This window comes from Tachysurus fulvidraco, chromosome 7 (genome assembly GCF_022655615.1).
Source record: "Tachysurus fulvidraco isolate hzauxx_2018 chromosome 7, HZAU_PFXX_2.0, whole genome shotgun sequence".
NCBI classification, from domain to species: domain Eukaryota; kingdom Metazoa; phylum Chordata; class Actinopteri; order Siluriformes; family Bagridae; genus Tachysurus; species Tachysurus fulvidraco.
Window position 1 is genome coordinate 17,080,741 of NC_062524.1, and position 26,351 is coordinate 17,107,091.

General features: G+C 42.7%; 1 protein-coding gene and 1 long non-coding RNA gene across 5 annotated transcripts; one reads left to right on the top strand and one right to left on the bottom strand.

Moving 5' to 3' along the window:
- The first annotated feature begins 8,644 nt into the window (after window positions 1-8,644).
- LOC113660570 (centromere-associated protein E-like) lies at window positions 8,645-23,024 on the top strand. Of its 4 annotated transcripts, none has more exons than XM_047815771.1 (5): window positions 8,645-8,973; window positions 17,706-20,009; window positions 21,474-21,598; window positions 21,724-21,830; window positions 22,206-23,024. In XM_047815771.1, exons 1-5 carry the CDS (start codon window positions 8,826-8,828, stop codon window positions 22,339-22,341), a joined length of 2,820 nt encoding a protein of 939 aa, XP_047671727.1. In that variant the 5' UTR covers window positions 8,645-8,825; the 3' UTR covers window positions 22,342-23,024. The 4 variants fall into 4 exon arrangements, 3 of the variants coding, with proteins under 3 accessions (XP_047671727.1, XP_047671726.1, XP_047671728.1); XM_047815770.1 differs by having other exon boundaries at window positions 8,646-8,973; window positions 17,700-20,009; XR_007143426.1 differs by having other exon boundaries at window positions 8,647-8,973; window positions 17,700-20,009; window positions 21,710-21,830; window positions 22,206-22,348.
- LOC125145109 lies at window positions 9,209-23,871 on the bottom strand. Its single transcript, XR_007143438.1, has 2 exons — window positions 23,555-23,871; window positions 9,209-9,591 (listed from the first exon to the last, which is right to left on the bottom strand). It is a non-coding gene; the product is annotated as an uncharacterized LOC125145109 (long non-coding RNA).
- Between the last annotated feature and the right edge of the window lie 2,480 nt (window positions 23,872-26,351).

Sequence of the window (26,351 nt, forward strand, 5' to 3'; positions counted from 1 at the left end):
TCGGCTGGCCTGGGAACGCCTCGGTATTCCCCCGGAAGAGCTGGAGGAAGTGTCTGGGGAGAGGGAAGTCTGGGCATCCCTGCTTAGGCTGCTGCCCCCGCAACCCGGCCCCGGATAAGCGGTAGAAGATGGATGGAAGTTCAGAGAGAAAGAGAGAGAATTAATAAGTCTCTATATTTATATTGCTCTGTAACAATTAACCAGGAGTAAATATTTCAGTAGTACTGAAGCTTGACGCAGACACAGAGGTGACATTTAAATGGGTGGACAGTTCACATCTGACCACTAAAAAAGACATCACTGAACTGAAAATTACCCATGATGCAATCTGAAGCTTCATATGTGAAATAATATTCTGACTCTCTGTGTGTATTTTTAGGTTCTGGTGGGACAGACAGCTAAACAATTATCTCAACCTGGGCTGATTGTCCCTGTTACTTCCCTGTAGATTTGTGAGATGAAAAGATGATAATGATAATAAGAATTTGAATCACATCAAGTTATTTTAAGTGTAGACAATGACAATATAAAAATAAAGTAATAACTAATGATTCATAATAAAGGCTTTATATTGATATCACGAGGCACATAACAACAATAATAAATGTGTCATAAGCAATAACACGTGTGTTTATAGAACACTGTACAGTATCTATATGTTAGAAAATCAAAAATACAAAAAAGGGTCACACATGACGAATTGGGAATGTGGGTTAAGCTTAATGTGAAATTTTATTGTTTATTAATATTGTGTGTTTGTGATAATGTTGGTTTCACTATTTGATCTGTTCATCAAATTTGAAGCGTAAAATACACACTTCTCTATGAATCTCATTGTTTTTTTTTCTTTAACTATGGACATCTAGTGGCAAGCATGTAAATGAGACAATAACTGACAGCAGCTATTTTCCATCTGTACTCCCCGAGAAGGTATACAGAGACAAACAAATTCGATTCAATTCAATTTTATTTGAATAAATCAGCATTACGGGAATATGACAATTCAGTATAAAAATGACAATGATGACAAACACAACCAGGCACCATCCATTTGCATAGAGCAATAGCATCTTACTCACCTTATAGTAATGTTAAAAATTCCACAGGATGTCACACACAATACATTATTGATTCAAAAATACTTCTTTTATGATGCAAATAGTATAATTGTAATGTGTCTGTCTGTGTTTTCCCCTTGTTTCTGTCTGCCGTCTCTCCCTGATATTAATTGTTTTGCTCCGCCCACTCATTGCTCACCATGGACACTAATCACATTCCATCTCTTCCCCAGGTGTCTTGTCTTTGTCTCTAATCGTCTCTGCTTTGTTATTGGCTCCTGTCCACTATATCTACTCTGTCTGTTCACTTCCCGGTTGTTGGTCGTTGTTTGTGTTTGTGTTTGTATTTGGTCTGTGTCGTTCTCTGTTCCTGTTCAGTGTCCCGATCTGTTTTGCCTGCCTACTGTTTGTTTGTGTTTTGTTTATTAAATCCTTAAACTGCATTTGGATCCTCACTCGCCTTTGTCTCACCGTGTCACACCGTGACAATAATAATATATTTAAAAAAGTGAAAATAAAACAAAATTTTGCAACAACATCGAAACATTTGTTTTCTTCACTCGATAAATGTTCGTTCCAAAGGAAAGTTAAAACCATCTATTATCTTCCTGTGTTGTGAGCTGCATCCGAGTAAAAGCAAATAATTGTGTCACAAAAACCGAAGCAATTGCAGGCAAATAGTTCTAATAAAAAAACAGTAAAAAAAAATACAGGCATATTTCAGGCAATCAGCAAACAGTTTTGCAAATACAGCATTGACAAAAACACAGGCAATTGTTAGTGATTTGATTGTGATAAATTTTGTTTATTATTTTTCAAGTATTAATAATATTTAAATTGCTGTTAAATTGTTCTTGATATTCTTGTATGGTATTTAATTGATTTGCTCCCAGCAGCTGGTCTATAATAATAATAATAATAATAATAATAATAACAATACATAATTCATGTTGAGGCATTTTTGTGCAAAGCATGACAGAGCCAGATCCTCTGGCCAAGTTGTAGCCAACAGCCAAGGTTAAAGCCTACTTTTAATTTTATTCACTTGTTTCAGTTTTAATTATTAAAATAATTAAGTGATTTAAAAGGGCTGCTGTTATTTTATTATTATCAAAATAGGAACAAAGTCTCTCTCTCTCTCTCTCTCTCTCTCTCTCTCTCTCTCTCTCTCTCTCTCTCTCTCTCTTAATTTCAATTTAAGTGTGCTTTATTGGCATGACAAAAACTGTACATTTGTATTACCAAAGCATTTGCAGCTGTGCTGCATACAAATAGTACAAAAAGTTAAATTTAAAGAAAGTACATTGTGTATAATTAAAAGTAAAATAGTAAATTATAGAAATACAATAATAACATACATTGTGTTTGATATATTGATTCATTTATTTATTAATCTATCCTTAATTTGCCAATCTATTCATTTTTGCTTCTAAAATTAATACATTGTTTGGTTGTAGAACATTTTGTGATAGCACTTTCACCAGCAGAGGTCCTCATTCTAATTGGAGAAGCTTCGAGTAATGAACCTTTTCCCGATACAATTGGGTTGAAAGCTTCACTGCTTCAAGAAAGCTTCACTTTGCCATCACTAATACGGGCAGAAAGCACTTTCTGCCCGTATTAGTGATGGCGAAGTGAAGCTTTCTTCACTGCTTCAAGAAAGCTTCACTTCGCCATCACTAATACGGGCAGAAAGTCAGGACAGGCGGCAAACAATCAACAAACAGGGAAAAAAGAACAAAGTATTAAACCGGGAAATCACAGGAAAGAGAATGCTCAGACTGACAGCCGTAGCAAATCGAGACCTCGCACTGAGGGCAAGTTCAAGTGCAGCTTTATAGAAAATGGGTGATTGGCAGCAGGTAGCGGTGTAATCAGTCCCAGTGAGAGGATTATGGGAGATGCAGTCCGGAAACTGTTAGTACTCTGGGGAGGGTTTCCTCTGGTGGCGATCGGCGGGAGAGGCAGGTGCTTCAATCATGACAGTATACATGTGTATATGATGCAAGTGTACTGTATATGGAAACTGGCTAGAATTCAGGGAATTGTGACTTCTGGTGGTTGGGCGCAACCTGTTTGAGTGTCAGGTTTTTAGTAAGCTAGGCTTGTACAGAAAAATAATCTTAGTTCTGTCAGGACCACTTTGTCAAAGGGAATTAGATGATATGCATACAGTTAGTGTTGGCGGTATGGTTCTGTTCTGGGCAAGAATCCATGTGCCCGTCCATGCGCATGCATAGACAGAGCGGGGAGAGCAGTGACTAGAAAATAGAATAGACCCCCCCTAACAGAACCATTAGCATGCATAGTATTGATAAGCTCACTTACACGTTTTTGGAAAGTAATAAATGAATGGATAGATAGATAGATAATCAAATAATTAGAGAGAGGGAAAGAGAGAGAAAAAAATATGTGGAGATTTGAGACAACTGGTACAGCAAACACGGGTTCCGGCATGGTGGAGTCGGGTTGGAGGAGGGAGTTTAGAGTTTAGCGAAGCGCTGAACGGCTCTATGAATGGGAATTTAAATGGTCGGGTAATACGGATGTCGTAACCGGATTGGTGCACGTCATGGACAGCTGATTAACAGCTGATGCACGCTTGATGACGTGGCCTGCCAGAACTAACGCGAAGCTTGATTTCTGTCAGGACCACTTTGTCAGTTAGTGTTGGCGGTATGGTTCTGTTCTGGGCAAGAATCCACGTGCCCGTCCACGTGCATGCATGGACAGAGCGGGGAGAGCAGCGACTAGAAAATAGAATAGACCCCCAAAACAAAACCATGTGCCAAGGGGAAAAACCCCCAACATAACTGTAGCAGTGTGAAGCTGCTCATCCGGAACTGATCAAAGATTGGAGGAGTGTCGTCCTGGTTGAGCGAAAGACGGCATAATGCAACGAGCACGTTGATGGGTCAGTTAAAGCGAAGTGTGGAGCAAAGGATGCACCCCTGCGCAGCGCTATGAACGAGCATGTTGGATATCCACTAATAATAAAATGATGGGTAGGGGAGCACGCATCCTGTGGAACTCTGGTTTCTCATGAAGCTTGGTTTCGACATCCTGAGGGAAGAAAAAGATGTTGCAGTATGAAGCCAGTACTTCCACCTAAACAATGATAAGGGGAAGGTCATCCTGGGCTGAGCGAAGCAGCATATTGCGACAAGCCGGGTGTGAGTCGTAGAGGGGGAAGCATGATACGCCCCTGCGGCAGCGATGAAACGATGAGCATGTAGTATATAAGCTAGGCTATAGTGGGAACAGGCAGGGGAAGCATGCACCCTGTAGAGGACTCTAGTTGCTCGTGGGGCTTGGTATTCGAACATACTTATAAAGGCTAGTGCGTCCGGGGCTAATCAACAATCAGGGGAAGCATCGCCCTGGGCGAGCAGATGGCGGCATATTTGCACGAGCTTGCAGCTGCAGAAGTTGAGGCCAAGTGTGCAGCGTAACGGAGGGAGCGGGATACGCCCCGTGGCAGTAATATAGCGACGGCATGTTGTGCATATGCTAAGCTAGCAACAAGCATGTAATATATCCACTCAGCTAGTGCAGCAGGGGAAGCTTCCCCTGAGCCGAGCGGATGGCGCATATTGCACAAGCATGTAGTATATCCACTCAGCTAGTGCAGCAGGGGAAGCTTCCCCTGAGCTGAGCGGATGGCGCATATTGCACAAGCATGTAGTATATCCACTCAGCTAGTGCAGCAGGGGAAGCTTCCCCTGAGCCGAGCGGATGGCGCATATTGCACAAGCATGTAGTATATCCACTCAGCTAGTGCAGCAGGGGAAGCTTCCCCTGAGCTGAGCGGATGGCGCATATTTGCAATGAGCATGTAGTATATCCACTCAGCTAGTGCAGCAGGGGAAGCTACCCCTGAGCTGAGCAGATGGCGGCATATTTGCAATGAGCATGTAGTATATCCACTCAGCTAGTGCAGCAGGGGAAGCTTCCCCCGAGCTGAGCGGATGGCGACATATTTGCAACGAGCATGTAGTATATCCATTCAGCTAGTGCAGCAGGGGAAGCTTCCGGTTGGCTAGTGCGTGATTGGATGCTGCGGAGACGTCTTCCTGAGGGAGTAGAAAGAGGGACGGGTGTGTGGAGTCATGATGATCCTCCGGGCTTTCCTTATACGCCGCCTGGTGCAGATGTCCTGGAGGGAGGGAAGCTCACCTCCGACGATGTGGCTGGCGGTACGCGCAACAGTTCCAGAACTTTATGGTTGCCATCGTGCTGTTTCCGAACCAGACAGTGGTGCAGCCCATCAGGATGCTCTTTATTGTGCAGGTGTAAAATGTTCTGGGGATGCCGGGGCTTGTTCCTATCTTCCTCGGCCATCTTGGGAAGAAGAGACGTTGAGTGCCTTCTTCGGTGCTGCGTCAGTGTGTAGGTCCAGGTGAGATCCTCGCTGATGTTAACACGAGAACTTAAAGCTGCTCACTCGCTCCGCAGAGGTCCGTCGATGGTGGGGGTTTGTGTTCTCTGCTCTGTCTCCTGAAGCTCCTTCTGCGATGTCGGCTTTGCCCATCCATTTTCGACTGTTTTAATGAGCTGGGTAGCATATCAACCGGAGCATAAAACAGAATCGGGGAGAGGAATGACGTAACCTGCATAACATAACCTGACATGACGTAGCGTAGCGTAGCCTAGCAAGGTGTAGCATGACCTAGCGTGACATAACATGGCCTAGCAAGGCATGACTTAACCTGGCATAACATGATGGGAATGGCGTAGCATGGCATAACCTAGCATAGCGAGGCGTATCGAAGCATAACACCTTACCTAAGCTTAACACCTACCTAAGCTTAACACCACGAGGCATACACTAGCCTAGCATGACATAGCGTGGCCTAGCATGACGTAGCGTGACATGACGTACCGTGACATAACGTAGCGTAGCGTGAAATGACGTAGCCTAGCCTGCGTAACGTAGCGTAGCACGCGAGGCGTAGCATGACGCAGCGTGGCATAACGGACTGGACAACACACCAGCCCTAAGGTTGCTTCCGGCTTAACGAACGCGCCATTAAACGCAAACGCACGCGCCGTGTCGACTAACAGTAAGTTTAAAGCATATTCAAACGTTCCCTTTGGCTCGGGTATCCGGTAGTAATCACGACCGCTTATAGTTCCATATCGCGAACACGAAGGGAGACAGCTTGCCGTTTGAACTCTGAATAGCCGCCGAGTTTAGATCACGGCAGCAGCGAAGCGCTGAACGGCTCTATGAATGGGAATTTAAATGGTCGGGTAATACAGATGTCGTAACCAGATTGGTGCACGTTGTGGACAGCTGATGCAGGCTTGACGACGTGGCCTGCCAGAACTAACGCGAAGCTGGATTGATGAGGCCTTTTCTATCTGACTCAAATTTATTTTTCATTTTGAGGTTTAACTATTTATTTAACTGAAATGAAATGTTTTTCACTGAAATGGTCTGGATCTAAGGATGGGTATATTTCAGTTCCAGTGTTCACTACATATATAATGAAAATAAGTGTAGAAGGATAAAAACCCGTAGAGGGGGATTGGACAATACACCTCTGGCCACTGAGTAAGAAATCACTACACTAAAATATTCTTTATGTGATGAGGTACTGACTTAATGAGTAACACAACAGATCGTCTGATTCTCTCCTTCAGGTATTGGGGACATGATAAACCATGTAGAAGTTGAGGACTGTGTTCTCACAGGTGTAAACTCATTATGTCTGGACCTGAGGTGATTATCACTGTATTGATAAGTTTATTTGGATCAGTGAGAAGACAATCTTTAACTGAAATGCTCTATGTGAATTAAAAGCTGTAAACTGTTGTTTCACTGCATTTACGTTGTTTTATGTGTAGATCAGTGTGTTGTGTCTGAAAAATCGTCACCATCACAGTGTCACCTTTTTTTTTGTAGTCTACTTTCCCATTCAGGTTTCCCATTCATTTCTCTCTGTTTGATTCCTGTAGCTGCCTTTTTATCTATGCAACAGTATTATGAAGCATTATACTAAACCAATATACTCAACAATTTATGGATTCATTAAGACTGTCATTAGTTAAGGATCCTGCTGACAAACATGTTTTGACTTCTGTAATCAGATGCATGTATTTTTTTCAACAGTTATGTAAAAAAATGACACCCTTTTAAATATTAGGTTTAAAAAGAAATGTCAAAATGCCAATTTCTGATCTTGTTTTAATTCGTACCTGTAGATGAAGGTGTTGTAGATTCATGCACTTTGACATCACCTACAGCCAGAGCTTGCTGTAGGTTCCTGTGATGATATTTTAGGGTTTTTGGGGACTTATTTAAACAACTTACATTCTGCTCTTGCGGTGAATTTTCTAGGACGTCCTGACCTGGCCATGGTAGTTCTGCACTTGTAAATAATTTCCGGACAGTGGAATGGCTGATTATAAATTCTTTGAAATCATTTTGTATCACTTACCAGACTCATAAGCATCAACAATCTTCTTTCTGAAGGCTTCAGAGAGCTCTTTGGATCTCACCATAGTGATACCTCTCACTACAACAATTAAGAGAAAATCTGTGATTTAAATAAGGCAAACCTTCTTCAAAATGCTCTGTAACAATCACGCAGGTGCAGGTCGATATCATTGACGTTCAGTTTAACCAAGGCATATTTGCATGGCATATCCCATTCAGATAGCTTGTGAAAAAAGGACCTCTTTTGCTCCATTTGAGTTATACAGATTCGTCACTCTTCTTTTTGGGTTATTGAGAGATCCAGTGACATTCCAGAATCTCATTAATAGTATCCACCATCCAAATACTGCTTATGCAGCTTACTACATTGATGAAATTATTATATATAGTAATGTTTAAGCTCTGATAAATGGAAAGCGATGAGCATATCAAGTGTGAGAGCCAACCAGCACAGAAAAAAAACTGGATAAAATTAAACTGCTGAAAACTGAATGAAAAATATAAACCTTTTAAATTGTTCCAAGCCTGCCTCAAGCTTCACTCTATCAAAACCTGACAAGAGTTTCACACACAAGAAAAATACATAACCAATGCCCCATGATAAATACATTAACCAAACCAATCCCTGTAATATTGTAATAGCAAAATGTCAGGTGTTTTATCCCTTATTTTAAAATTATTTTGGTTTTCATTTTATTTTAACTGCATCACAATATTGACAGTGTAGCTGAACATTCCAAAAAAGTGTGACACCAGCAAATACAAAGACATGAACCCTGTGAAAGTGCTGATAAAATAGAATGACATGGCCTTTAATAACATCTTCACTGTTACTTCCTCTATAATTCTCACACACAACTTTATTTTTTATTTTTTATTTTTTTTTATCAAAAATATCACTTTGTTTGGGTTTGAACTTTTAATGATTAGTTCTGACCTGCACAAAATAAGTGAGCCATGAATGAGTACATAGCAAGTGTTGAGAATAAGGTGAGGCCTAATTCTGATGACGACTAGATTATAGCTCTCATGACTTGCAGGACTATGTAAGGACACATTTGTAACTTCTGCATTAAAGTCTTCCTGCTCTAAGTGTATTCAGGGAGTGTTTCGCACACATTAAACACACTTGTGACCTGCATGCATAAAAAAAACCCAAGAGGAAATAGGGTTGAGCATAATGTCATCATATTCAGTCACTTAAGCAGTGTTTCTTCAGTCAGCTACTCTGAATGTAGTTTTAGATGATTATATACCGGTACAAGTATATTTATAAGGACTTATAACTACAGAATTAAAAGACCAGGATTACTGTAAATAGAATAATGGAGATGAGAGAGCAGATTTTTGCAAATGTTGAAGTTGCAGCAGATAATAGAGCTAATTCCAGTGACAGCAAGCAATCAAATGAAGATGTTGAAGACAATTTGCAGACCCAGAGGGCTGGAAGCTTCAAGCAGTCTGGAATCTCAGGTAAAATACATTCACACTCACCGATGTATGTATGTGTCATGTATTTGTGGCGGGAGGGGTGTGGGGGAGAGTTGTACAGCTTGTCAAACACAAGCCCAAGTTTATCTACTTGTAACAAATTCGACTACGCCACCTGGGAGGGTTACACCCAGGAAAAAGAAGTAAACCCCAAAGTTTGTTATTAGATCACACAAGTTCGATTCTCTTATAAATAAGTGTAGGCAGGAAACATGGGCATTATGTAAAAATACAACGTTTATTGAAAACTTGAATTTAAGATTTTAAGAAAATCTCTTAAAATAGGCTCAATACTAAGGAGCCATTCATAGCAGCTCAAACCAACATTACAAAAGCAAACTTAACAAAAAGAAAATGTCCTCACTGGTAAAAAAGGTCCAGTGACAGACAATTACAAAAATAACAAAAATACACGATCAGACGAAAGGAATGTTAAACAACCAATTTACACAAATTCCAAATAAACAAAACAAAACTTCCACACACACACACACCTCACCATGAACTCAGATAACACACTCGTACACTTCAAGAGTGCCACATGGCAAACGTTGACGTAGTACCACCACCAAAGGTCTTTCACCCGTGGGACCCCAGCTCCTGAAAGGAATCAAAAACAAAACTAAATTTGTAAAGTTCGTCGCAACAAACTTTGATGTTGGCTTTGACGGTGCAAGTATTTGCAAAAGCCGGTGCTTTTTGGAGGCGAGTGGACATAAGGGTCAGTGTTACTTTTGAAGACAAGTGGACAGAAAGATTGTGAAAGCTACTGGACCGCTAGGGTGCCAATACTTTTGGAGGCAAGCGGACATGAGCATGTGACGTGAGCAGAATACACGTGAGGTATTTTGATATGTCACATATCCATGTTGTGCAAATTTTTGATTTTCACGTGACGACACGTGACCAGAATATACGTGAGGCACTTCTCCTCATTGGGATTAGTGGTTTGATATTTGACATGTCCATGTTGTGCTAATTTTTGATTTCGCTTATTTTGGGGGCGGGGCTACACGGGATGTCACGTGATGTCATCAGAATACCTGTTGGGGTGCCAATACTTTTGGCAAAAAGCTTGTTGGAAACTTAGGCAAGTTTGTCCCAAAAGCAGAGTCTTGGTAGGCTTATATTGAACGGCTGGTTCTTCGTGGCGAATGGCATAAGCCGGGAGAAACAGGTGGCGACCCTGTTGGATGTGATGGCCGCAACTACCTACGGTTTACTGAGGAACTTGGTACAACCGGAAAAGCCAAAAGATAAGTCGCACACAGACATTGTGGACATTTTAAAGAGCCAAAGCCTTTGCTGATTGCTGAAAGATTTTGTTTTAATCATTGCAACCAAAGAGCTGATGAATCTGTGACGGAATATGCAGCAGAGCTGAAACAATGTGCTGTGAGCTGTGAGTTCGGTGCAATGTTGGACGAGGCATTGCGTGACTGTTTTGTAAGTGGAATCCACAACGGAGCCTGTCAACGGCGACTGTTGTCCGAATCGAATCTGACGTTTGCACGTGCCCAGGGGAAGGTCATAAAGTGGATGTGCGGGCAGCACGACATTCCGATCAGAAAGGGAAGGCGTGTTACAGATGTCATGGCAAAAATCACAGCCCGCAGGTGTGTCATTTCAAGAGTACACAGTGCCATAATTGTGGAAACATTGGACACATTAAAAGAGCATGCAGAGGACAAAGGGGAAAGGAAAACGTTTTGCTGACAAAAACACTAAATATGTAGAAGCAGAGGAAGCTGAGTTGCCCATGTTTTCGCTGTTAAGTGATGAGAAGGACAAAAAGTCATTCACAGAGAAATTTAAGGTAAATGACAAAGAAATACTGATGGAAATTGATACCGGTAATGTTCCAAGCAGCATTCGCATCTGAGCCACTAGAGGTCGCTGGAGTCAAACTTAAGACTTATACAGGAGAGGTTATGCCTGTGTTGGGACAGTTTAAAGCGAAAGTGAGCTATGAAGGACAAAGTGAACTGCTACCCTTAGTTGTAGTAAAAGGGGTGGGGCCAGCTCTGTGTGGCAGAAATTGCCTACAAAAGCTTACATTGAATTGGAAAAAACAAACATTTCAGTCAAGTGCATCAACCAAAGACACTTCAAGAGGTGCTAGGTGCCCAGAGGTGTTCAAAGATGAACTAGGCACACTCAGTGGGCTTAAGGCAAAGATACTGGTGAATCCTGAAATTTCCCCAAGTTTTTGTAAAGCTCGCCTACTGCCTTTTACCATGAAGGCTCAAGTTGATGCGGAATTGGACAGACTGTAGAAAGCTGGTATAATCACACTTGTAAAACACAGTGAATGGGCGGCACCAATTGTGCCAGTGATAAAAAAGGACAAAACCATAAGGCTGTGTGGAGACTATAAATTAACCGTGAATCAAGCAGCTATCACAGAAACGTACCCATTACCCCAGATTGAGGAGTTGGTGGCTACACTGAGTGGAGGAACTGTATTTTCTAAAATAGACCTAGCGTCAGCGTACCAGCAGGTTTTTGTAGATGACAAGTACAAACTCGTCATCTACGAGATAACCATTTAGATTATAGATTACCATTTGGTGTCAGTTCAGTGCCCTTGATTTTTCAAAGAATCATGGAGAACATCATGAAAGATCTGGATATTGTCATATACAGTACCTTGATGACTTACTGGTCACTGGAAGGACAGAACAGGAACATCTGCTGAGGCTACTAACAGTGTTGAAAAGACTTAAGGAGAACGACTTGAGAGTGAAGAAGTCAAAATGTGAGTTTGGAAAAAAACAAATTGAGTATCTGGGATTTGTGTTAGACAGTAAGGGGCTTCATCCATCTCCAGACAAGGCTACTGCAATTAAGGATGCACCTGCACCTACGTGTGCTAAGGATCTAAGAGCATTTCTGCATTTGGTAAATTACTATGGACGGTTTTTGCCTAACCGAAGTACCATGGCGGCTCCTCTCTACAGGCTGTTGAGAGATAATGTAACTTGGGAATGGAAAAAGTCTGAGCAAAGTGCGTTTGAAAAATGCAAAGATCTGCTGACGGACGAAAGCGGTCTGGTACATTACGATCCAAGTCTTCCACTTACTTTAGCCTGCGATTCATCAGCATATGAAATTGGAGCGCTTTTGCAACACACCATGCCCACTGGAGAGGAACGTCCCGTGGCTTATGCCTCACGAACACTTGGGCCAGCTGAGAAAAAGTACTCCCAAATTGAGAAAGAGAGACTGGCGCTCATTTTTGGAGCTAAAAATGTCACCAATATCTGTGGGGGAGGAAGTTTAAGATGGTAACTGACCATAAACATTTGTTGACTCTGTTCGGAGAACATAAAAGTTTACCCAGCATGGCAGCAGCCAACATTCAGAGGTAGGCGATCATTCTTTCAGCGTATGATTACCATATTGAATACTGTCCTTCTGAGAAACACAGTAATGGGGATGGACTTTCACGGGTTCCATTACCTGACACGATGGATGTAGGCACAGCGGCTTTGTCGGAGAATATTCATGCTTTGATCGCTGAATATTTTTAACACGCTCCACTGAATGCCGATCAGGTTGCACGCGTAACACGCAGAGACAAGGTGTTATCCAAAGTCCTGAAATATGTAATGGATGGTTGGCCAATGAATGTGGACGAGAGTTTGAAAGCTTATCACTCATGCAGGAATGAATTGTTTGCAGAGAGAGGATGTGTGGTCTGGGGCACCAGAGTGATAATTCCAGATAGGCTGAGAAAAATTGTGCTAAAAGAAGTACATGTGGGTTATCCAGGGATAGTGAGGATGAAAGCTCTCACTCGCAAATATGTGTGGTGGCCTAAAGTAGATGCAGATCTGGAACAAGTCAGTAGAGCATGTGAGTCGTGTCAGATGGAACAGAAAACAAGTTCCATTACAACCATGGGAATTTCTGGATAGAAACGACTATATATAGACTTTGCTGGTCCTTTCCAGGGACACACATTCATGATACTTGTGGATGCATATTCAAAGTGGTTGGAGGTCTTTAAAATGCCTAGCCTCACCTCACAAGTGACCATCACAAGATTAAGGAGGTTGTTTGCAGCATACGGACTGCCGGAGCACATTGTTACAGACAATGGGACACAATTTAAGTCTGTGGAGTTCAAAAACTTCTTACAGCAAAATGGTATTCTCCATTCAACGAGTGCTCCCGGTCATCCGGCTACCAACGGTCTGGCAGAAAGGTATGTGAAGACATTTAAAAACGGAATGAAGAAACTCGCACATTTGACAATGGACTTGGAAGATAAGATCTCACTTTTACTGATGCAGTATCGCACAACCCCAAACTGTACTACAGGTCAATCACCAGCGGATCTTTGTCTGGATTTTGTACTCGTCTGGATTTTGTTCATCCAGATGTCATTGTCACTGTTCGTAGGAAGCAGAAACTACAAAAGTTCTATCATGACCAACGAGCAGTGGAGAGGTCTTATTCTGAAAACGAGGCAGTTTATCTTCGTAACACCACAGGAGGAGGGAACAAATGGGTTCCACGTGTGATAGTAAAGCAAACTGGGCACAATACAGTGGGTAACAGAAAAGCAATCAGGGTTCGGGTGCATGCTCCTTGGCACTGCCCCATGATCGTTTCTCATTTGGAGTAGAGAAGCAAGCACACAAGGTACTGTAGGCCAGGGCGGCTTCTATGTGCTAGGAGGCTGGGAGTTGCAGTCTGAGAGCTCAGGTAAACTACATTCACACTCACCGATGTGTGTATGTGCTGATCGATTTAATTGAATTTACTTGGAATTGAAATTACATTTACTTATAATGTAACCATCCAGTAAAAATAAAAATGCACAAAAAATGTATAATTTAAATAAATGGAAAGCTACAATCAAGAACAAAACAAGGACAATTTGTACAGAAGCAACATCTCAAGACATCAGTGAGGAAATTAAAGCATGGTCACAAATGTGTCTTCCAAAAGGATAATGACCCATGTTTACCTGCAAAGTTGTGGAAAAAGGGCTCAATTACAACACAGTTAAGGTATTAGTATCATCACAAATAGAAAATTTGTGAGTAGAACTGAGCAGTTTTGCTACACCAATTCTGTCTACAGGAATAGGCAAATATTCCAGCAACCTGTTGTGAAAAGTTTGCTACCCAAAACTTTTAAAACAGTCATTCTAACTGATCCAAGTGTGTCTTAAAACATTGTGTGTCGTGAAATAAGTTTAATTGTATGTGTTCAAGGTGTATGTAACTTCTGAATTCACCTATATATTATCCATTCATCCATCCATTTTCTACCGCTTATCCGGGCCGGGTCGCGGGGGCAGCAGTCTAAGCAGGGATGCCCAGACTTCCCTCTCCCCAGACACTTCCTCCAGCTCTTCCGGGGGAATACCGAGGCGTTCCCAGGCCAGCCGAGAGACATAGTCCCTCCAGCGTGTCCTAGGTCTTCCCCGGGGCCTCCTCCCGGTTGGACATGCCCAGAAGACCTCCCCAGGGAGGTGTCCAGGAGGCATCCGAAACAGATGCCCGAGCCACCTCAGCTGACCCCTCTCAATGTGGAGGAGCAGCGGTTCTACTCTGAGCTCCTCCCGAGTGACTGAGCTCCTCACCCTATCTCTAAGGGTGCGCCCAGCCACTCTGCGGAGGAAACTCATTTCGGCCGCCTGTATCCGGGATCTTGTCCTTTCGGTCATGACCCAAAGCTCATGGCCATAGGTGAGGGTAGGAACGTAGATCGACTGGTAAATAGAGAGCTTCGCCTTGTGGCTCAGCTCTTTCTTCACCACAACAGATTGGTATATCGACCGCATCACTGCAGAAGATACACCGATCCGCCTGTCGATCTCCCGCTCCATCCTTCCCTCACTCGTGAACAGGACCCCAAGAGACTTAAACTCCTCCACTTGAGGCAGGAACTCTCCACCAACGTGAAGAGGGCAAGCCAACCTTTTCCGGCTGAGAACCATGGCCTCGGACTTGGAGGTGCTGATTCTCATCCCCGCCGCTTCACACTCGGCTGCAAACCGTCCCAGTGCATGCTGAAGGTCCTGATTTGAAGAAGCCAACAGGACAACATCATCTGCAAAAAGCAGAGACGAAATCCTGTGGTCCCCAAACCTGACTCCCTCCGGCCCCCAACTGCGCCTAGAAATCCTGTCCATATAAATAATGAACAGGACCGGTGACAAAGGGCAGTCCTGTCGGAGTCTAACATGCACCGGGAACAAGTCTGACTTACACCCGGCAATGCGAACCAAACTCCTGCTCCGGTCATATAGGGACCGGACAGCCCTTAACAGAGGGCCCCGGACCCCATACTCCCAGGGCACCCCCCACAGGCCATCACGAGGGACACTGTCAAATGCCTTCTCCAGATCCACAAAACACATGTGGACTGGTTGGGCAAACTCCCATGAACCCTCCAGCAACCTGGTGAGGGTATAGAGATGGTCCAGTGTTCCACGACCAGGACGAAACCTGCATTGTTCCTCCTGAATCCAAGGTTCGACTATCGGCCGAATTCTCCTCTCCAGTACCCTGGCATAGACTTTTCCGGGGAGGCTGAGGAGTGTGATCCCCCTATAGTTGGAACACACCCTCCGGTCCCCCTTCTTAAACAGAGGGACCACCACCCCAGTCTGCCAGTCCAGAGGCACTGTCCCCAACCGCCATGCGATGTTGCAGAGGCGTGTCAGCCAAGACACGACATCCAGAGACTTAAGGTACTCAGGGTGGATCTCATCCACCCCCGGTGCCTTGCCACTGAGGAGCTTCTCAACTACCTCAGTGACCTCAGCTTGGGGGATCGACGAGTCCACAACCGAGCCCTCCGCCTCTGCTTCCTCAATGGAAGACATGTTGGTGGGGTTGAGGAGATCCTCGAAGTACTCCTTCCACCGTCCGAGGATGTCACCAGTCGAAGTCAGCAGATTCCCACTCCCACTGTAAACAGTGTGAGCAGGGCACTGCTTCCCCCTCCTGAGACGCCGGACGGTTTGCCAGAATTTCTTCGAGGCCAACCGATAGTCCTTCTCCATGGCCTCACCGAACTCCTCACAGACCCGAGTTTTTGCCTCTGCAACCACCCGGGCTGAAGCTTGCTTGGCCCTCCGGTAACTATCAGCTGCCTCCGGAGTCCCCCAAGCCAACCAGGCTCGATAGGACTCCTTCTTCAGCTTGACGGCATCCCTTACTTCCGGGGTCCACCACCGGGTTCAGGGATTGCCGCCACGACAGGCACCGGAGACCTTACGGCCACAGCTCTGTGCGGCTGCATCAACAATGGAGGTGGAGAACATGGTCCACTCGGACTCAATGTCTCCAACCTCGCTCGGGATCTGGTTGAAGCTCTGCCGGAGGTGAGAGTTGAAGATCTCTCTGACAGGAGACTCTGCCAAACGTTCCCAACGGACCCTCACAGTACGTTTGGGTCTGCCAAGTCTGTCCAACTTCCTCCCCTGCCATCGGACCCAACTCACCACCAGGTGGTGATCAGTTGACAGCTCCGCCCCACTCTTTACCCGAGTGTCCAAGACATACGGCCGGAGGTCAGATGAAACAACCACAAAGTCGATCATTGACTTCCGACCTAGGGTGTCCTGGTGCCATGTGTACTGATGGACACCCTTATGCTTGAACATGGTGTTTGTTACAGACAAACTGTGACTAGCACAGAAGTCCAATAACAGAACACCACTCGGGTTCAGTTCGGGGGGGCCGTTCCTCCCAATCACGCCCCTCCAGGTGTCACTGTTGCTGCCCACGTGAGCGTTGAAGTCCCCCAGTAGAACGACGGAGTCCCCAGTCGGGGCACTTTCTAGCACCCCTCCCAGAGACCCCAAGAAGGTCAGGTACTCTACACTGCCATTTGGCCCATAAGCACAAATAACAGTGAGAGACCTCTCCCCGACCCGAAGGCGCAGGGAAACGACCCTCTCGTTCACCGGGGTGAACTCCAACATATGGCTGCTGAGCTGGGGGGCTATGAGCAAGCCCACACCAGCCCGCCGCCTCTCACCGCGGGCAACTCCAGAGTAGTAGAGAGTCCAGCCTCTCTCGAGGAGTTGGGTTCCAGAGCCCAAGCTGTGCGTGGAGGCGAGCCCAACTATCTCTAGTCGGTATCTCTCAACCTCCCGCACCAGCTCAGGCTCCTTCCCCCCTAGCGAGGTGACATTCCATGTCTCTAGAGTCAGATTCCGTGTCCGGAGATTGGGTCGCCGAGGCTCCGCCTTCGACTGCCACCCAATCCACATTGCACCAGCCCCTTATGGTTTCTCCTGCAGGTGGTGGGCCCACAGGAGATCGGCCCCACGTCGCTCCTTCGGGCTGAGCCCGGCCGGGCCCCGTGGGGTAAGACCCGGCCACCAGGCGCTCGCATGCGAGCCCCAACCCCGGGCCTGGCTCCAGGGTGGGGCCCCGGTTGCGCCATACCGGGCGACGTCACAGACCTTGTTATAATTTTCTTCATAAAGGGTTTTTGAACCGCTCTTTGTCTGGCCTGTCACCTAGGACCTGTTTGCCTTGGGAGACCCTACCAGGGGCAGAAAGCCCCAGACAACATAGCTCCTAGGATCATTCAGGCACACAAACCCCTCCACCACAATAAGGTGGCGGTTCAAGGAGGGGACCTATATATTAAAGAAACTAATTTCTTCTCAGTATGAATTTTTAACTGATGTACAAATTTAAAAATGATTACATAACATAAATTCTCTGTAGTTACAGGAATCAACATTGCAGGGGAGAAACTTTACAGACTGACTACAGTGTGTTTGCTGCTGCTGACTGCCATCACAGTGCTGTGGATCAAATTCAGCATCCTTAATACAGAAAAAGCGAAGCTGGAGACCAGTCACAACAACCTGACTAAGGAGAGAGACCAGTTTCAGACCAGTTACCACACCCTGGTTAAAGAAAGAGACCAGTTACAGACCAGTTACAACACCCTGACTAAAGAAAGAGACCAGATGCAGACCAGTTATAACAACCTGACTAAAGAGAGAGATCAGTTACAGACCAGTTACAACAACCTCACTAAAGAGAGAGATCAGTTACAGACCAGTTACACCACCCTGACTAAAGAGAGAGACCAGTTACAGACCAGTTATAACAACCTGACTAAAGAGAGAGACCAGTTACAGACCAGTTACACCACCCTGACTAAAGAGAGAGACCAGGTACAGACCAGTTACAACAACTTGACTAAAAAGAGAGATCAGTTACAGACCAGTTACAACACCCTGACTAAAGACAGAGACCAGTTACAGACCAGGTACAACACCCTGACTAAAGAAAAAAACCAGTTACAGACCAATTACAACACCCTGACTAAAGAAAGAGACCAGTTACAGACCAGTTACAACGCCCTGACTAAAGACAGAGACCGGTTACAGACCAGTTACAACACCCTGACTAAAGAGAGAGACCAATTACAGACCAGTTACACCACCCTGACTAAAGAGAGAGACCAGTTACGGACCAGTTACAACACCCTTACTAAAGACAGAGACCAGATTAGAGACCAGGTACAAACCCTGACTAAAGAAAAAAAACAGTTACAGACCAGTTACAACAACCTGACTAAAGAAAGAGACCAGCTACAGACCAGTTACAACGCCCTGACTAAAGAGAGAGACCGGTTACAGACCAGTTACACCACCCTGACTAAAGAGAGAGACCAGTTACAGACCAGTTATAACAACCTGACTAAAGAGAGAGACCAGTTACAGACCAGTTACACCACCCTGACTAAAGAGAGAGACCAGGTACAGACCAGTTACAACAACTTGACTAAAAAGAGAGATCAGTTACAGACCAGTTACAACACCCTGACTAAAGACAGAGACCAGTTACAGACCAGGTACAACACCCTGACTAAAGAAAAAAACCAGTTACAGACCAATTACAACACCCTGACTAAAGAAAGAGACCAGTTACAGACCAGTTACAACGCCCTGACTAAAGACAGAGACCGGTTACAGACCAATTACAACACGCTGACTAAAGAAAGAGACCAGTTACAGACCAGTTACAACGCCCTGACTAAAGACAGAGACCGGTTACAGACCAGTTACAACACCCTGACTAAAGAGAGAGACCAATTACAGACCAGTTACACCACCCTGACTAAAGAGAGAGACCAGTTACGGACCAGTTACAACACCCTGACTAAAGAAAAAAACCAGTTACAGACCAATTACAACACCCTGACTAAAGAAAGAGACCAGTTACAGACCAGGTACAACACCCTGACTAAAGAAAAAAACCAGTTACAGACCAATTACAACACCCTGACTAAAGAAAGAGACCAGTTACAGACCAGTTACAACGCCCTGACTAAAGACAGAGACCGGTTACAGACCAGTTACAACACCCTGACTAAAGAGAGAGACCAATTACAGACCAGTTACACCACCCTGACTAAAGAGAGAGACCAGTTACGGACCAGTTACAACACCCTTACTAAAGACAGAGACCAGATTAGAGACCAGGTACAAACCCTGACTAAAGAAAAAAAACAGTTACAGACCAGTTACAACAACCTGACTAAAGAAAGAGACCAGCTACAGACCAGTTACAACGCCCTGACTAAAGAGAGAGACCGGTTACAGACCAGTTACAACACCCTGACTAAAGAGAGAGACCAATTACAGACCAGTTATACCACCCTGACTAAAGACAGAGACCAGTTAGAGACCAGGTACAACACCCTGACTAAAGAGAGAGACCGGTTACAGACCAGTTACAACACCCTGACTAAAGAGAGAGACCAATTACAGACCAGTTATACCACCCTGACTAACGAAAGAGACCAGCTACAGACCAGTTACAATGCCCTGACTAAAGAGAGAGACCGGTTACAGACCAGTTACAACACCCTGACTATAGAAAAAAAACAGTTACAGACCAGTTACAACACCCAGACTAAAGAGAGAGACCAGTTACAGACCAGTTACAACACCTTGACTAAAGAGAGAAACCAGTTAAAGAAGCAAAATGATGACTGTCAGAAGTTGTTAACTGGTTCGGGTGAGTACATGCTGTTTAGATGGTCAATGTTTGTAACAGAATCCATGGATAAGAAAAGTCAGAGAACATGGATTATTGTTAGGAACTACTGGGACAAAAAGTAGTGACCGTGAAGTACACCATTTGCTGGCATCACTGGTAGCACAGCATGGCACGCTTATTTTCTGGCATCTGTTACTGAGAGCAAATTTCATTCACTGTCTACTTTACCTTTAGGTGCAAGAGTATTCCGGCACTCTAGCTTAAGTTCTATGCTGGATTCTGTTTTATGTACTCTACCTGGCCAAAAAAGTCACACACTTTGATTTTGGCACATTTTTTCCATGGCATTGTTTTAAAAGGCCATTGCAATGTCGCAACATTTACTTCTATCCACAGTTGCATTAACAACAATGGAAAGTCTCCATCAGCACCTGCAAAATACTTCATGGTCTGAACTGGGTGGTGGTGGTTAAGGTGGTGGCCTGTCCACAGCACTGGCTTTTTTAAGATTTTAGTAAGGCAACATAGCTATTTTCTCCCAAATCCCTTGACTTCTCTTCACATCATGCATGTTGAAATGCTCTTACTGTCACTATTAAACATATCCATGATATGTACTGTTTTTTACAATTTGATTTCACCAAATGTTTGTTCTCTCTGCTTATGATCCTTCAAAGTATTTTTTTTAAATAGCTTTCTTTGCCAAATTTAAGACAATAATTTGACGGTAGACATTTGAAAAGAGGATATATTCCCAGGAGCAGAAGACAAGTCCCATAGAGTCTCAGAAAATCATGTAGCAAATATGATACAATAGGTGTTCATTTAAACTGTTAAATATGTCCTTGACATACTTTACAGACCTAAATGTATCATTCTGTGTGATCATTTTCACTTTTCATCATAGAGTGGCAATACAAGGTACAGTATATGTCTGCTGATTGAACTAAATACTAAGATAATATAATTTTATCTCATACTGGTGGTCATATTGGTGACCATATCACCTTATGACTGTATATTGATGCTATGCTGAATTCCATCTGTGTTGTAGTGACAGCATAGCATTGATAACATTGATGCATTAAACTGAATACAAGCAAAATTCACAGTCAACTGTGAACTTATTTATATAGTCTAAAAAGAATTTAATATTTAAATTGAGACTTTACATTTAACAGTTTACCTTTAAACCCATAACCGGTTTAAAAGACATCTAGGGGTCCCAGCAGTGGCAGTTTGGTCTGGGATTCTACTCATGACTTTCTGATCATACATACAACACCTTAACCATCAGCCTGTTAGGACTTAGCAAATAATTCCAAACAGCTTCCTATTTACATCTAACAGGCAAAACAACAAGAAATTAATTGGGTTTCAAACTTTAAACATTAAATTTCTTCTTTCTTTCTTTCTTTCTTTCTTTCTTTCTTTCTTTCTTTCTTTATTCATTTATTCATTCATTCATTCAATCCCTCCCAGGGTGGACTTTGTTTCAGTCCAGATTTTACTATATCTCAATTGAGAATAAGAACTGGATTGAGAGCAGAGAGGACTGCAGAAAAAGAGGAGCAGACCTGGTGATCATAAACAGCAAAGAGGAACAGGTACTTCTGCATAGTTCAGCATTGTTTTAGTTATAATACAAGACTGTGTGTGTGAATATTGTACAAATACATCAATTACTTTGGGTTTCCAGATTGCACTGTGATAATCAGGTTTCTGTCACCAGACTTTTGTGGGAAATCTCAACAAGAAGCCTGGATATTATATTGGTCTGAGTGATCGTGACAAAGAAGGCACGTGGAAATGGGTGGATGGAACGGCACTGATCACTTCGTAAGAGTTTATAGGTTTATATTTATTTTACACAACACTGGATGGTACATTATTCATTGGAAAACATTTTCTTGCTCAGTGTATCTGATGCAGTGCACTTTTTCTGATGAGGACGTGATGGTTCAGTGGAAGTCTTTGTATTACTGTTTAGAAGGTCAGGGTTCAAGCCCACAAGCTGCTGAGACATCAACGTTGGGTCCTTGAGCAAGGCCCTTAACCTCACCTGCTCCAGGGAGCCATACTATGGCTGACCCTGCGCCCTGACCCCAGGCTCATAATAACCTGGGATATGCGAAAACTTAAAGCATTTCACTGCATGTCTGTGTATGTGACAAATAAAATTTTAATTTGAAATTGAATTCTGTGTTGTTCCAGGTACTGGTCAAATGGAAATGTCTTTTCAGATTCGGAAGACTGTGTTGTAAATGGTTATGATGGAAATACAGGATGGTATGACAGACCTTGCACAGAAAAATACTACTGGATCTGTGAATACATTTCTCAGACATAAACATTAGACTACAGTATCATTACTTACAATTACACATATAGCAACTGTAACCATACTATATAATCTCCTTTGATTATAAAAAAAAATTCAGTCAGATCCAGTTCAGAATTATTTTATATGTTAAAAAAAAGATATTATGATTAAATGTATATGAGAAATGTAACATTTAAATGGAATGAAATTTATTTTCATGAAATAAAATAATATATACTATATATTTTAACTAAATAATGACCAGGACCCAATGAAGATTTTATAATGTACAGTAAAGTGGAGTCCATATTCTCTCAACATACAGAAGATTAGAGCAATAAAACAAAAATATTTTGACCTTCATAATTCAGACAACTAAAAAAAATATTGCTCTGAAAACGCTTTGGCATCTGGCTGTGAAAAGTACAGCTTTACCACTGGTTATATTTCTAATGCATGTACGTTTTATTGTTTGTGTTTGCATTCAGTGTGCTGAATAAATCTAAACTCATATGTAGGTTTAAATTTTACGTTGGGGAATTTCACACTGTATAAAACATCATTGTTCAATTTGCATATGTGCTGATGGTGAATGGTTTTATTTACATACTCGTGAATAAAATAATAAAAATAAGTGATTATTTGCAATTTTTTTTCCTGTTATCTATTTTTCCATATATAAGAAACAATAAAATAATTCAAATAATGAATTCATTTGTGTTATTTTTTATGTACAGAAATTAAGGGTTTTACAAAAAAATATATATTACTAATAAAATGAAATAAAATCTCAGGAATCTGAATAGATCCATCACAGCAAGAACCAAAAAATTCAATCTTATTAAATCTGTATATTTACTACCCTCTAGTGTCCAAACTGTGAGTTGAAATTGTCAGTGACCCTTTGTGTTGAAGTAGGCGGCCTCATTGTCAGTGCCTTTGTCTGTGGATGTATAGATGACCCCCATCACGTCTTCATGCGTAAATAAAACATTTAAACTCTTCTCTAAATTAATGAGAGCACGACTGTACCGCTGTACTTCCTTACTGAGTGTCTTTGAGATTAAATTAACATTCTGCAATTAAAACAGGAACTGAGGCACTGTGGCTTCTACGTGTGTTGACGTGAAGAAAACAGAAGTGTAGATGTCAACTGTTACCCTTGAAAAGCATTGATGCAGCATAAAAAAATAACAGTGTTGTACAATGTGTCGTGGTCGACTCATGATAATGTACTTACACAGCCTATATGTCAGCGTACTCCTTCGTTTATCTGGAGAGGCGGGACTTTGCTGTGCGTTTCTGATGGTGATCTTATGCAGAGCTAGCAGATCATAGTCGCCCCCATCTTCCCAACCCATGGAAATTGGACGCCGCCTCCTGTCCTCAGCGGAGAAGGAGCAGCACCGGGCCCATGACCTCTGTCTTTACTGTGGTAAGGCGGGACACTTTGAAATTTCATGTCCAGCAATAGACAGGGCTCGCCATTGAAGGAGCCTCTGGTGCTTAGCCTCCCCCAAGCCATTTCTCAAGGCCCATTTTCAGATGAAGAGTCAAGATCACGAACTAACGCCCCAGTAGGTAGAAAGAAGCAAAGTCTTCTGCCTCTTTCTACCAGGAGAAGATTGAGGAAATCTGCCAGACCTTCACTTTACCTACACCTTTGTTGTCACATTTCTCAACTGTAGCAGCAGAAGAGATTTTACAACTCATCCAGTCTTGCTATCCTACCACCTGCTGGTAAGCATGGACAATCAACTGTCCTCTTCCTCTCATGTTGCTAATGTTACTCACTCATGTCGGTTTCTTCTCTACAACATTAGAAGGATTCGGCCATTTTTGTCCACACAAGCTGCTCAGGTACTTGTTCAGTCTCTTGTCCTTTCTAGACTTGATTACTGCAATGCACTGCTGCAGGTATACCTATGAATGAAATCCGTTCTCTGCAAATGATCCAAAATGCAGATGCACGGCTTGTTTTCAACCTGCCAAAGTTCTCGCATACCACCCCGCTGCTGCGATCCCTCCATAGGCTTAAGGTAGCTGCACGCATCAGATTCAAAACACTGATGCTGGCCTACAAAGGCAAAAATGGACCAGCTCCCTCTTCTCTCAAAGCCCTCATCACTCCTTGCACTGCACCCCACACCCTCCGATCTACCAGCACTGCTCGACTGGTTCCACCATCTCAAGTCAAGTCACTTTTATTGTCACATCACCACAGCACGTGTGCCATTGTGAGTGAAATTCTTGGGAGTGAACTCCAGAAATCGCAGAACAGTTTACATATAGTAATTATACAGAAATTAAGAACAGTTTACAATCGCATGAAAATGTGCAAAATGCTCAATACCAGGTGAAATGTGCAAATGTGAAAAAGATGCAATATGCTTATACATAGTCAGTACACACAGTGTACTTTTGGATATTTACAATGCACTACACATTATATTCGATATGTACTTTTATATATATGTATATGTATGTATGTATAAGTATAAATATAAATATATATGTAATATCTCTCAGGGTAAGAGGCAAGTATACTAAAAGACTCTTCTCTGTTCAGGCACCAAGGTGGTGGAATGAAGTTCCCCTAGAGGTCCGGACAGCTGAGTCACTGGCTATTTTCAAGCGGGGGTTGAAAACCTACTTGTTCAGGAAACAATTCAACTAGCACTACTTTCCTTATCTTTTGCATTAAAAAAAAACAAAAAAAAACTTTGACACGTTTTCTTTGTAACTTTGAACAAATGTTTTACTGTAAACTCATGGAATCTTAAGTATGTAACCTAATGTAATCCTTCTTTTATTTCCTACAGACACAACGGGTCTGAACTATGGACCATCTCTTTCAGAAGATTTGATTCGACTACTGAGCCCAGGAGCTTCCAACAACAATGAATCACTCACACACTTAAGTTCAACTGAAAATAGATAAATGTATTGAATTGCCAAATAACATGACATGAAAAGGAAAATAAGAAAATAAACAAAAATAAACCAAAATAATTGTTCTGTTGCTATATTGTAAACGGTATCAAAATTTCTATTTCCCTTCTATAAATATATAATTTACTCTGTGAAAGTAAATCACCTGAATCACAGTAATACAGGAAAAAAATTAAATAAAGCACTGGTAAGTCAATTCACATTAACACTTCTCACTGTGCATATAACGATTATTTCAAAAGGTTAGACTTGAACCTTAGAATTGAACCCAAAACAAAAACAACAAATTCACTGTAAGGTCTCACATGCACATTTAAAATGTACATCACATTCATCAAATTAGTAAACCAGTCGTTTACAAAACAGTTAATCAGTCTTTTACAAAACAGTATTGTATCTCAGTCTTTCTTTTAAGGTGAATTTCCTACACAAGAAAAATAGAAAAAATGTAACTGTGTGTGTTTCACTTGCCTACAGTCTGTTTGGCAATGAAAGGGTTAAATCTCACGCATTTACGACTCGATGAAAACTCCTCGTGGCTCGCCAGTCGCAACTCCACCCATTAAAGGGAGAATTGAAATGATTCCAGGAAACGCTATCGTTACCGTAGCACGTTAGCCTCGTCTACAAATCAGCACCCCAACATGCAGCATTCACAGCGCAGGAGCAATGGAGAGTAAGGATCATGCAACTTCAAAACAATCACAACAACAACAAAAAACAAACAAACAAACAAACAAAAAACCCTGACCTTGAATACACACGGCCATAAAAGCATCATTAGTTTTCAAAGTCTTTTACATATAAAGCAGATAAGCTTCACATTTCACTCTCAAACCGTAAAGAAAATTAAATAAACTTCTTCACATTGCATATTTAACTTATATACATTTAAACACATTAAATGTAACTAGATTTGTAAAGTTCGTCGCGACAAACTTTGATGTTGGCTTTGACGGTGCAAGTATTCGCAAAGGCCGGTACATTTTGGAGGCGAGTGGACAGAAAGATTGTGAAAGCTACTGGACCGCTAGGGTGCCAATACTTTTGGAGGTGAGCGGACATGAGCATGTGACGTGATCCGA